The sequence below is a fragment of the Dreissena polymorpha genome, chromosome 7 (assembly GCF_020536995.1).
Source record: "Dreissena polymorpha isolate Duluth1 chromosome 7, UMN_Dpol_1.0, whole genome shotgun sequence".
Taxonomy (NCBI): Eukaryota; Metazoa; Mollusca; class Bivalvia; order Myida; family Dreissenidae; genus Dreissena; species Dreissena polymorpha.
In genome coordinates, this window is record NC_068361.1 from 35,744,236 (window position 1) to 35,757,386 (window position 13,151).

The 13,151-nt window shown below is 33.7% G+C and overlaps 1 protein-coding gene across 1 annotated transcript; it reads right to left on the reverse strand.

Moving 5' to 3' along the window:
* Window positions 1–1,521: 1,521 nt before the first annotated feature.
* On the reverse strand, window positions 1,522–13,095 carry LOC127838474 (transient receptor potential cation channel subfamily M member-like 2). The gene is made up of 14 exons (XM_052366259.1): window positions 13,033–13,095; window positions 12,592–12,700; window positions 12,232–12,336; window positions 12,006–12,105; window positions 11,534–11,762; window positions 8,991–9,086; window positions 8,714–8,872; window positions 8,371–8,499; window positions 8,019–8,209; window positions 7,277–7,367; window positions 6,984–7,164; window positions 6,371–6,521; window positions 4,970–5,154; window positions 1,522–3,994 (listed from the first exon to the last, which is right to left on the reverse strand). The coding sequence occupies exons 1-14, from the start codon at window positions 13,069–13,071 to the stop codon at window positions 3,894–3,896; spliced, it is 1,866 nt and encodes a 621-aa protein (XP_052222219.1). The 5' UTR covers window positions 13,072–13,095; the 3' UTR covers window positions 1,522–3,893.
* Between the last annotated feature and the right edge of the window lie 56 nt (window positions 13,096–13,151).

Below are 13,151 nucleotides of genomic sequence, written 5' to 3' on the forward strand. Positions count from 1 at the left end.
AACACTCACATAATATTCTCTATTTTAATGTATATCCTTGTAAATAAAAAATTCGCTGACGTTGCCTTAATTATGAATCAATAATTAAATAAAAAGCCGAAAATATAAGCAACGGCATCATGTGCTGCTTGACGGATGGATTTCTTCTACATGTTTATATACTCGTGTTTCGTGTGTTCGTATTATTCAGCCGCGTCATGCGAAAATGCGTCTTATATCATTGCGGCCAGCTTAGCCACAGACCAGCCAGCGCGGTCCTGCAGTCTGATCAGGAACTTTGCCGTCCGCTATAAAGACACGCAAGGTTTCATGTTCTCATTTTCAGATTTGCACTGATTTCAACCCGAACGAAAAAGTTCGGAACAAGTTATGATCCGTCATCATGTCAACATCATGATTTCCATGGCCCTTTAAGTTATATGTCAAAGTGCCCTATTAAATGACATTAAAACAATGCATATTCGACTCTCTCTTGGCATAAAATTATCTAGTAATCAATAATAATGATGAAATCGTAAAGAAGAAATGTATTCAATGCAAAGTGTCCACGATCGCCTCTAGTGGTATTCGCACTCTCGCACACACAAAGTGCACACTTCCATGAAAATGTGCAAACACTACAGAACCGTAATTGCTGACTAGAATGCAAGAATATAGAGGTACTCGATTGATACACATTTTATTCACAGCTATTTTATTTCTACTAAAGTCTTATTTAATTTATGAACGTCAGAGTATCCAATTACTAGCTAGTCTGATAATTTGAGTCAAATGTGCACATCCAATGTAGCAATTAATGCGTCAAAACCATTTATCTAGAAATCAAAACTAACTAATACATGTTGCCGCAAGCATAATCAAATGAAGTTGGTGTGTGCGTTTTTTAGCTGGACTGCATCAAAAGTATATGGCTTATTGAAACGATCTCGAGTCCATTGGGTAGAACCAGTACTTGATGTCTTTACTTGAGACATACAAAACGCACCCGCATTGGTGATCGGACCTTCGACCTACTATTTGCTGGGCGGACACCATATCCTTACACAACATGTTGGTAGATCCATGTAGAACAAGGCGTTGCATTTCTTACTCTAAAATGCTGGATGTTGCAACCGCACACATATGTGATACAACAATCTTCTTGGCATTAGTGTCGTATATGAATTGCAGGGTCGTAGGCGGGATATTTTTACCAGGGGGGAGGGAGCAAGCGGGGAGGGTGTAGGAAGGGTCCCCCATTCCGATTTCTTTGTTTAATTTTTGGCATTTTTTAAGGTGAACTTGTATTCTTCAACAATATTTTTTCGTGATATAAATTTAAGGATTATAAATTCATCACTTTTCTTAAGTCTAAAGCTTTAAAGCTTGGTATGAAATTCGCACCAATGTTTAATGCTTCAGATTTCAAAAATGATGTTTGATGAAAAAGGAAAGCAAACTTTGAAAATCAAAAAAACTTTATTAAGAAATGTATAATAAAGTATGACTGACATATAACCATAATACTATTCTCTCTTTGAATTCAAAACTTCTCTAAAATTTCAAAATTAATTCCTTACAAAATGTTTATCATCTACTTTACATTTTCACTTTCACCATCATAAACACAGATAAACCATCACAATCGTCTACAACTCCGTGATTTGTTTTGAATTTATGTATCTATATTATCCGTTTTCCGGAGGTTTTTTACGCAACTCATTTAAATATAGAGCTGAGTTGTATGCTCCCAGTAGATGGCATATTGCAGTCGGACTGTCGGTCCGTCCGTTCGGCATTTCATTTTTCGACCTTTTTCAAATAGATTTAAGATATAGACCCACTATGTTGTGTATGAGTCAACCTATATGACATACAGATGAATTATCAGTTTCATTCCATTTATTTTTAACAAAGTCTTGTAGGGTTAGACAATTCGATACTGCTCCAGCAGCTGGAGTTTCACTTCTTTATATTGGACTTAGAAAAGGACGGTTATCAACATCACCTCTCTAGTTGCTTCCAACATTATTTGTTTTTCATAAATTATTAACGACAGCAATTTTCAGACCTTCAAACTCCTGTATCAGTTGTTTCCCTCCGTTGCTTCTCTTTCTTGGCCAGTAAAAGACCTGTTAAATCAACCATCGATAGATGAAGCATTCTGGATTATGAGGGGTAATTGACTGATCCGTGATGTGTGTACAAATTGATAGTAAAACATTGGCAGGATCATATATAACTGAGAGGGTGTGCATGATTACATTATTCACGGCATAGGTATTAATAATGATTAAGTTATAAGTCTCAAATAAAATAACGGCCATGGTCTTCGAAAAATAGCATGTTTGAGAAGGAAAACATCTGTGTCGTGTTGGTGTATATTTTGGAAAGAAATAACATCAATATTTCAACGCCGACAAGCTAACTAAAGAACTTTTTTGTTTATTATAATTTTGAATTATCGTGGTTCAGAATACATGTCTATTTTATGCAAGAATAGTAGTTTCTGTTATGTCATGCTATAATTAGAAGTCAGTTATGAAAAAGTTTGAACCTTGTTGGATCAATCAATGAGCGATTGGATTTATCAAAACAATATTATACAAATATGATATGTTAATAATATTGGTGGAAAGTATCTGATTTTCGAGAATAAGTCAAAATATGAAACTGTGTTCAAATTTGGGATAATTTTACACTGACGATTTGCCAACAAATATTCATACGTTATATATTTGATATACGATATAGAAGCATGAAAAAACACATAAATTAAAATCCAATCACAATATTTCCTAACAGAAACATGAATCATGTTAAAAATAAATCCTAGTACACCCTGTTAAAATACTTGTATCTATAGTATATACGAATAATAACTAAAAACTACACTTACAATACAAGGATAGAAATTTTCTTTAAACGTTCACTTGGACAGAATTTAAGATCAAGATTAATTGCATATTCACTACATAACACACCATGTACACAATTAATCGCATTATGATATGTGATTCCAAAGCATTGCCATTCTTTGTTTTAAGGCCCATAAAAGTCGACGATCCGTAATTATTACAGATTCTTAAATATTGTTTGCATATTTTATTTATAAAGGTTATAATAAAAACAATAAATAAATATCTTTACTCGGGATAGAGCAAGCGTTCATGTTACTCAGGTCACCAAAAATATATCGTTGATTTCCAACGTTTTCCGTTATCACTCACAAAGTAGGTCTCTTCTAAATGGTTTAAACGTGTGTAGTGATCTAATAAATTAATTTTTGCTGGTAAACAGTTGTTTAAAATACAATTAAAAATGATTTTTCTTTTGACTATTTTAGCATAAGTCACCGCTTTGAGGCTTCACAACACGTAAATGTAAACATGTCTTCCAAATATGAATCGGGTATATCTTCCATTATTCTTGACAACGTTACACCTAATCTGTGTTATTATCATTTTTCATGCAAAAGTAACTGAAATCCGGTAAACATTAGACCAGTTTATATGCATAATACTTGGATTTGTCACCTTTTATGAGCCTTTAAGTAACAAAGAGAACACCTATGCACTATTACTAATCACGATTTTTGTTTATATATACATGTACAACACACAGAGTGGCTAAATAAAGTGATGAAGATGTTATAATAATACAAAAACTAACTATATATTAGTGCTTTGCGAGTGTGCTTTGTCGTACTATCGTGCAAATTGATAATTTCTATAAATAAAATACTATGTGCTATAATAAAGTTTCTCTCCTGCTGTTGCAGCTGGAGTATCATTTTTGTTAGAATTGTATGTAATTGCTTCACATTTCTTTATATCATTACTTCACGTTCGTTTATATTATTGCTTCAAGTTCGTGTATTTAATTCCTTCGCGTGATTTTATCATTTCAAATTCTTATGTTTTTGCGTTATTGTTCTGTTGAAGATACCGTTTAGCTGCAGTATCAGCAAATTTCAGCAAATGTTTACTGTAAGACCCTTCTTCGTCATTCAGTCCTGTGAATAAAGTATTACTTTAATAAGTATTTTTATTGAACAATTCATCACATGGATATTGACTAAATATCACCACGTGGGATAAACAAAAAGTGACACATTAATCATTACACCAAACACATGTATATTTATGACGATTTGTTTGTAGTTTTTATTGTGAATATTTAAAACGTGTTTTTCAATTTTAACGGAAAACAATAATACCTGATGCTCGTTTTATTGGTTTTATAAAAATTATACGAGACAGAGCAGTATACACCCGAAACGATCCTTTTGACCTTTAAGGTTGACTTTAACCATAAGGTGGCATAACTGTCTCCTGTCTTTGCCAATTGCTTCAATAATGCACAATTTTGAGTGAGCCAAGTTTTATGAAAAGGTTTCAAAAGTTTCAAAAGGCTTATCAGGTATGAAGCGGGCATGAAATGGAGGTTGGAATATTTGTCCTTCCAGTGCGAAAATGACCTAGAGCTAACTCGACTGACTAATTCCTTCTGCATATATTCACAATGCCATTTGAACCAAAGGTCATAACAAACATGGAATGGACACGACACTGATACTGATCGCAGGCCGGACGGAGGGAAGACTGTCATTTCTCGAATCTTATATAGCAAACTATATCAGGCGAGACTTTCTTGCTCGTATCCGCTCCTTTTATAACAGAACACCACTTATTAACATTAATTTATTAAAACTGGGATAATCGCATTGTGTCAATACAAGCAATTGGGGTTTAAACCATTGTGAGAGCTAGCCGAACTTCACACTTATCCCAAAATTCATCACAAATGAACCGAGCGTCTGAAACGATTTTAATCAAATGCACATATGCAGACAGAAACCTTCCACAAAGTGCCTAATTATATTCTTCCTCAAACTTTCTTTCCAAAAGGCTCGCTCAAAAACTGTTTGATCGTTTTTAATACTTAGGGCTTTTATTAAAAAAAATTAAGACAGTACATTGTTACTTACGAAATTCGCTATCGTACTCGAAACCTCCACAAAGAGCCACCACATAGCGGGATAAACGATAAATTTGACCCAGAATTATCAACGGTGGACAAAGCACGGTTCTATTGTAATAATCAAGTACAATTCCGTACCAGTAGTACTTCCAGATTTGGCCTGACTTCTCTTGAACACTTGCGAATGTGTGGCTGCAATATTACAAGACGAACATCAGAATCCTTGAACGTTCACCTGATAACCTTTAACGCAGAGGTATTATACTTGAGACCCCTTGATTGGAGTTACTTTTGACCAAAGGGGCGTAATTTGAGAAAATGTAGTAGAGAAAAACTTAACGATGCTACATACCAGTATTTACACATCACGGTCTTGTCATGTTAGAGATTGTAAAAAATATTTTGCTACATAAGTGTCTATAAGTTATGTTACTCCTGGTAAGTGATCAGCCTATAACCTCGAAGCATTAGCAAAGATCTGGGCCTTATTGTTGTAGATATTTTATTTTTATTTGTGCTATGTGTTCATATTATAAATGTGACCCCTGGGTTGTGGTCCTTCTTCAGATCAGTGGAATGATTTAAATTAACCTTGTAATCTCTAGATTATGCTACATTCCGAAAGACATGCACAATATGAAAGCCATGGTCTTCGTGGATTCAGACAAAAGAATTTTTAACGGTTTTCCCAATATAAATAAATGTAAAACTGTTAACCTACGGAGCGGGGTCTGTTTTGACCCCACCGGCATAATTTGAGCAGACTTTGTAGAGGATTCGTATATGATGCTTCATACCAAATATGAAAGCCTTGGATTTTGCTGTTTCAAACAAGAAGATTGTTTAAGGGATTCCCTATATAAGTCTATGTAAAACTGGTAACACCGGGGCAGGACATGTTTTGGCCACACGGGAATACTTCGCACAGAGCTCCAAATATTAAACCTCTGGGACGTGCGGTTTTAGAGAAGAATATTGTTAGCGTTTTCATTTTTCAAACCCCTGTTTTGAACCCATGACCTAATTAATAAACGAACTGGAACGGTTTGGGACCTTTTATTATAAAGAACATTACTGTGTAGTTCCGTAAAATTGTACCCAGAGGTGCAGAAGAATATGTCGTTAGAAGAAAAGGTTGACGCACGCACTGACGCACGCATTGCCATACGGTCGGACGGATGAAGGTTGACGGAAGCACTTACGGACACTTACGTACGGTCGGACGGTCGACGGAAATCACGGTACCCGAAAAGCTCACAATGAGCACGCTGTGCTCAGGTAAGATAATGGTTATAAACGATGTGTTTAAATGCAGCTAACAATTCAGAAACACCTATTATATCGACACAGATATGCTAAACAAGAATTGATAATTTGCATTTAAGCAACCCATGACCAGTCAGTGTACCTGAATATTGCAATCAGCAAATTTATGAGAAGTATGTGAGTCAAAGTTATATAAATTGCAGCAATAAATATAACCAGGCGGTTGGCTTCTGGACAACGTTTTCTACCGTCTGCTGATTTCGCAATTGGATCGCAATCTTCAGACTGATGCCCTACAACATTAATAATATGTTTAACATTACATCAAATTATAACGTGGATCTGTTTACCTTTAAATCTAAAAAAAATCCCAGATTATCTAACAGTCGAGCATATGCAAAGCAATCAATTGGGATAAATATCTAAACATGTTTTGACAGTTAAATGCCAATAATTGATAAAGGAATTATTCTTCCCCATTTCATAAATAATTTGTTCGAATTTTAACACTTAGATACATTAATTGTTATATTTGGCACCTATGAATTATTCAATTGATTGAATGTAATATTATCGGTAAATCAGGGTTTTGGCAACATCATGGATACACATACGTATTGTCTGTATCAATATATCTTCGTTTTCTTGGACAATTTATATTTACAATAGAAATCAAATCATACCATTATTCTACTATTCCATATGTTATTTACTAATTTTCTTATTTTGCAACCCAATGTTTTATTTTAGTGTACCTGGAATAAAATGGTCCAGAAAGAGCTCCCCAAAGATCTGCCAATATGGTGTATAAAAGAAGTTTTCCCAGAGGAAAGGAGTGTTTGGTGAAGAGTTTGGGTACATGTTGGCTTGGTACATAACACAAAAGCTGACAAAAAAGACTATGAAGATCCCTAAAAAATAAGTCAAGTCGGCCACCTGAAAAACAAGCAATAAACATTGTGTACGTATAATGCATAACAAACAAAATAAAATTACGAAACATGAATAAAATTAATATAAATAAAATTGACATAATACGATGGCATACCATTTTCCTGATCATAACAAGTTTTGGACCAATGTTTTCGGTAACAAGAAATATATGTAGAAACCGCATGGAGTACAGTCCCACGGTGACGCTGAAAAATCAAGTGTATTACATGCATGAGTGTATCTGATATACGTAATACCTGTTTTCGCCGTGTTCTATTGGCATGTATCGTATAGGCAATCGGCTACTATCCTTAAACAAAGTATATTCGGAAGTTCGGATCAAAAATGTGGAATGATATTTTATGTTTTTGCTGCGATGTTCATAATGCATCAATGTTCAAAACACAATCATATATTGATAATAAATAAGCATACACTGATAAGGATTAATTGATGGTTTTCCTATTTGTTACAATAATTGGTATTCATTTTACTTTTTACTTACAGAAATACAAGGACATTAGCAGAGCTGTGGGATTCTTACCGATTACGTTTTTTAATCTTATTTTGACCGACACCTTTGACCCCGATTCATACCAGACATGGTATCATGTTGAGGGTAAAATTAGTGTAACTTATTCATGTGTACTATACATTTTAATTAGTTGTATTTCGAAAACGAACACATCCCGTTTTAAGCTTATTTTTGTTTATATACAATGGCTGCTTAAAAATGTATAATACCGGAAACAATTTAAAATCAACGCATGTCGCCTCTGTAATGATAGTCCATATAAAGTAATATAAAAAAGTTATTGAGATATCACAATAAATATTACACATGATATTTTACGTACCTGTATAAGAAGCGGACATACTGAAAGTCATTTCCTGAAAGCGTAAATCTCATCGCAATAGTCGTCATAAAAATAATGTTTATGAGCAGGTCAAACTTATTCCAGTGTGATCCAAGCCAACTTCGTATTTTATCTCCTACACGACTTTGACCGCAGCATCTAGGCTTTTTATTCACCATGAAAAAAAAACACTGGAACAAAAATTAACAAATGCATGTTTCCATGTCAGCTGACAAATAACATTAGGGGTATTTAATTTATTGTTGTTTTTCTTAGATGTTAGACAAAGCGGATGATAGCGGATGTTAGAGAGATAAGCCGTAGAAATTGTGTTCAATAGAGACATGTGTACCTCTCTCAATTCCTCAAATAATAGGGTGAGGGCCCAGCCCCAGATTATGTACTCCTTGAAGGAAGTTGCCTCATTCAGGTCGACGATGATGAAGTAAGAGAAGTATACCATGAAAATCATATAGGACACCTGAAACACGAATTCAGTTATTTAAAACAAACAATTTTACAAAACGTAACATAGAACGGGAATACAATTATATATAATTTTTCACGCAATCGAATACTGATGTGTCATCATAATTATGTGTGTTGCAAGCATGTATACTACAATCCTAATTTATGTATATTTATAATGCTTGTGGTAAATACTTTAATGCCCCATCATAGCATGCAAAACTTACCATGTTAAAAGTGTACACTGAAAAAGGCGCTGTGTACAAATAATATATGGCATCAGTAATGCGTATAATTCCATGATGGTTCTTGCAGGGAATACCAACAGAATAAAACTGCGTCTTATACGACATTTTTGTGCTCCGTTCAGGTTCATTTTTCTGTTCCTTCACATAACAGAATATATATATTAAACAATATAATAAACCTTTGCAATTAAAAAGTAATAAATATAAAATATATTTTATAGTGTAAATACATTTGTAATAAAATAGTATACCCAACCTTTTTGTGTTTCTTGCAGCACACTGGCCGAGGTTCATTTGTGGTGAACTTGATCCAAAATATGAAAAACAATGGCATGAAAAGCGCCAGGAGGATCTAAAACATAAACATCTTATATGTTAACATCTACCAATGCCTTATAATATATTATTTAAACAAGGATATTACTAGTCAAAGGCTTACTATATTTTTTTAGAAAATATAATGTATTTGTTTCAAAAAAGTATGCTTTGTCTCAGTCGTTATTGGCTATTGGGATTTCTTATACATCGTTTAATTGAGTCAGTTGCGTAAATGAGAATCTACCTGTTTGGATTCTTATATATTATTGATATGTTTTTTTTATGTCGTTTCTATATCTATACTTGATATTTATTACCTGTTATTTAGTTTGTTTTCTATAACTCTTTCTCAGCAAATACATAACTGATTAATTCTTAGTAACATCTTGTTTGTAAATGGTAATGATCTATCTAAATTATATAAAAATAAGTAACTAGAACCGACAAAACGTTCATGAATAACAAAGTATGATACAAGATATGAATATCTAGATCATAAACAACTGCTGTAACAAAAAGTGCTGACGATTAATATGAATCTACTTTTTGAGTTATGCCCTGCATAACCAAATGACACTATGTGTTTGGGTTCTTCACAAGAAAACATTAAAGGTAACAGCTTCAAAACCAGTGAAAGAGAGAGAGAGAGAGAGAACGAGTAACAGTTTTTGCACTCTGTACTTACCCGCAATGTTCTCTGTAGATCTACGAAACTTCATCTTGATATCTTCATTGCAATTTAACCAATTATAGAGTGCGCACACAACATTAATAAAAGGCAAAACTTTGTAAAATATTAAAGAAAAAGTTATGGTACTTTTACTTTGCACTTCTTCTCTAAGCTAATAATCATTATAAGACGTTTCATTTTAATACATGTGCGAGTAAACCCTAACCCTCGAGTTATACGAAATTGCAGTATGTTGCAATAGTCTGCAAACACAAAAATAAATACGCAAAGGGCAATAACTCCAAAACTTAAATTAGGTATAACAATAAATGGTTCGTATACCAGGCACCTCCTCACAATACATCTATATTTAAATTTGACACTTCAATACTTACGTAGGTATGCTTGGCCTATGGAAAAATAACACATGGCAATTGTTCTGTAAATACTTAATACATAGTTTTTGCCCATGCGCTCGACATTTTCTATATAAATATATGCCCGTTTATTTGAATATATTCAGCATCTGCAGAGTTATGCTCCGAACAATAAACGGACAATACAAAATGTAAGCAAATGGCAATAACTCCAAAAATACTGATAAGGGAGTTGTCTTCTCTTGCGCTGTCGTCTATTAGTATACACTGTTGAAAATAAATACCTAAAATACTTAGGCCGTTATGGTCCGCACTTGACTTCCTGAGTTATGCTCTGAACAAGAAGCAAGCAGACTGATGGGAAAATGATGGACCAAAGGACCTATGGGCGGATTGACGGAAGGGCGTACGGAAAATCTGAAGTTGCGGACGATGTGATTTATATATGCCTACCTTACGAGGCAATCAATATATTAAGTTTCATTTGAATCCATTGAGCACGTTTCGGGTTATACGTTTCACAAGATAGTTAAAGTACGATGTTATGTTCTGCAAGTAACACTAAGCAAATTTCAAAACAACATATATGAAGCAAGACTGACGAACAGCATATACGGAACACGCTTGACGAAGCGCTTTGTCAAATCAAAAATTGATTTTATTTTTGAACTGTGTAAACTGATAAAGATGATCGATTTCGATTATATTGAATATTAATTGTTCGCATTTAAATCTATGCTTGCACATTTTTTCTCCTAAAGATGTATAACAATGATCTTGAATTTGTACTATATGATAATGGGTTCTTAAAGTGTTCTTCTTTGAATATTATACCATTGATAAATTGAATTGCCATTACATTGAATTATATATTAATCGTTTATTGCTTCATAGTTGAGTTTAAGTGATACGAGGTCATTTACACTTGTGTGTATTTTGTTATTAATAACGGGCTACGTATGGTGTTTGGCATATTTTAAAATTGGAAACCTGCATTAAAAAGGACTAGTGGAAGGAAAATGTACATCATGATACTGCTTCTGGAGTTGTATTATTCCTATAGTCATTATTTTCATACTATGACAATCAAATGCTAAATAAAGGGGTCAAAATGTTAAAATTTATTTGGGAATACAGACAAGGCATGCCTTCAGTTAAAAAACTCATTAACCCGAACCATTGATCAGTCAAACATTACCGCAGTTTTTGCTTAAAATAGGTTACTATCAGAAACCAAGTGTCACATAGTTGAAATCTGTACACAAACTTTCATTTTGAAATGAATTGATCCACATAGAAATCCTTTACGATAAATTATTTAACATTTAACCAACTATAATGCGGTGGTAGATTACACGATTAAAAAGTAAGACAATTACATATGGCTGGATATACATCAATCATTGACCTACACAAATATGTTAAGCAAAATACCTTCCACCAGCGCATATGACCTGTAATCTTTCCTCTCCAAATGATGTTGAGTTTCGTCTGACAACAATCGTGCCCCATGAACTCCTTGAGTTGATATCTGTTCGCCAACTCTAACGGTCTTATTGTATCAAACGGTTTCTCGAGTGTTTTTATCAATATATCGTGGGCCTTCGTCTTGTCTTTTTTGTAACATTCTGTGAGCACACCAATCGCTTTTCGTTCATAATCCCTACAATATATAGATGTGTAGAAATGCCGTGTTTAAAGTATACTTGTGGTAAGCTAAATGGGTAACAAACCAAATAACAACTCTAACTCTAATAATTTTAGTCCATCTGGCATTGATTTCAATAACACAAATAATTCTCTTGCAATAAACTCCCATTGCGTCAATGAATAGGTTTAAAATATACGTATTATATTACCATATAACATCTTTTGTTATCTTTAATATATTTAAACGTGACTTAACCTGGCATGATTCATGAGATCCGTTGACAGTTCTGATTCCAGGTAACATCCCGCTGTGTTTGCAAATGCTTTCAGGATTGAACATGCAACCAATGCTGTGCCTATGATATGTTTATATACAATGTGTAAACAACTACAGCGTATGCGATCAGGGTAATAACTGTCAAATTAAGCATTGCAACATTGAAGAAGGAATATGAGAGTATAGTATGTGCTATGTCACTTACCAAGTTTGTCTTGACAATGTCTCCACATGAGTTCTCCCAGCCGTTGACGGTTAAATAGTATGGCAAAGAGAAAAAGGTCTACAAAACCATTCGGCCTTTCTGTGTCTGCGTTAATACAAAAATAACAATGAATATAAGCATCGACTTACATCACACCAATTGTTATAAAATGAAAACTATGTGTCAATCACTATTTAAATTGCGTTATTTTGTTGTAAACGTAATGACATATGTAAACACATTTACAATAGACAAGTTAATCAGATATGGGTGTGCTCATGACTTCCGAAAAAGAGCCAGCGTTATTTAACTGATACTGGCAATTGCACTTGATTCATTTTAGTTCATATATTAACGCACCGTTATACGGGTTGCACATTTTGTTGAGCTTAGCATTCAAGAGGTTTCCAACTCTCGACATTAGAGGCTCTTCAGATGACGTTCTTGACTGATCTTTGTCTTCGTTTGGCTATAAATGACATTAAATACAGTCTCTGATACATTAACTTAACATACAGAAAAACTAATAACATGTTACTTTTTTGGTTTTGTATTGTTATACAATTATATTCAGTTTATAATACAAATAATATTTCATAATATTTAAAGCTAATTTCTGTCGAATAATTCAGAACTACGAAAAGAATGTGTGTTTTTTTGCAAACTGTTTACAAACATGGCACAACTGGGCAAATAGGTAATAAAGTGGTCAGGTAAAATATCAATTTTTATTTATCCGTTCATTTATTTCACTTGAGAATTTCCTAAAATGATATGTCTACGAACACGTGGTAGTTTTACCTGTATCCAGTGCAGCTGGTTTTGAATAAACATTGTCATTGTGCTACTCACTTCATTGTGACCCAGCACCTTTGGAAAAGAAAAAAATATAAAATAACAATACACCAATGCAAATATGT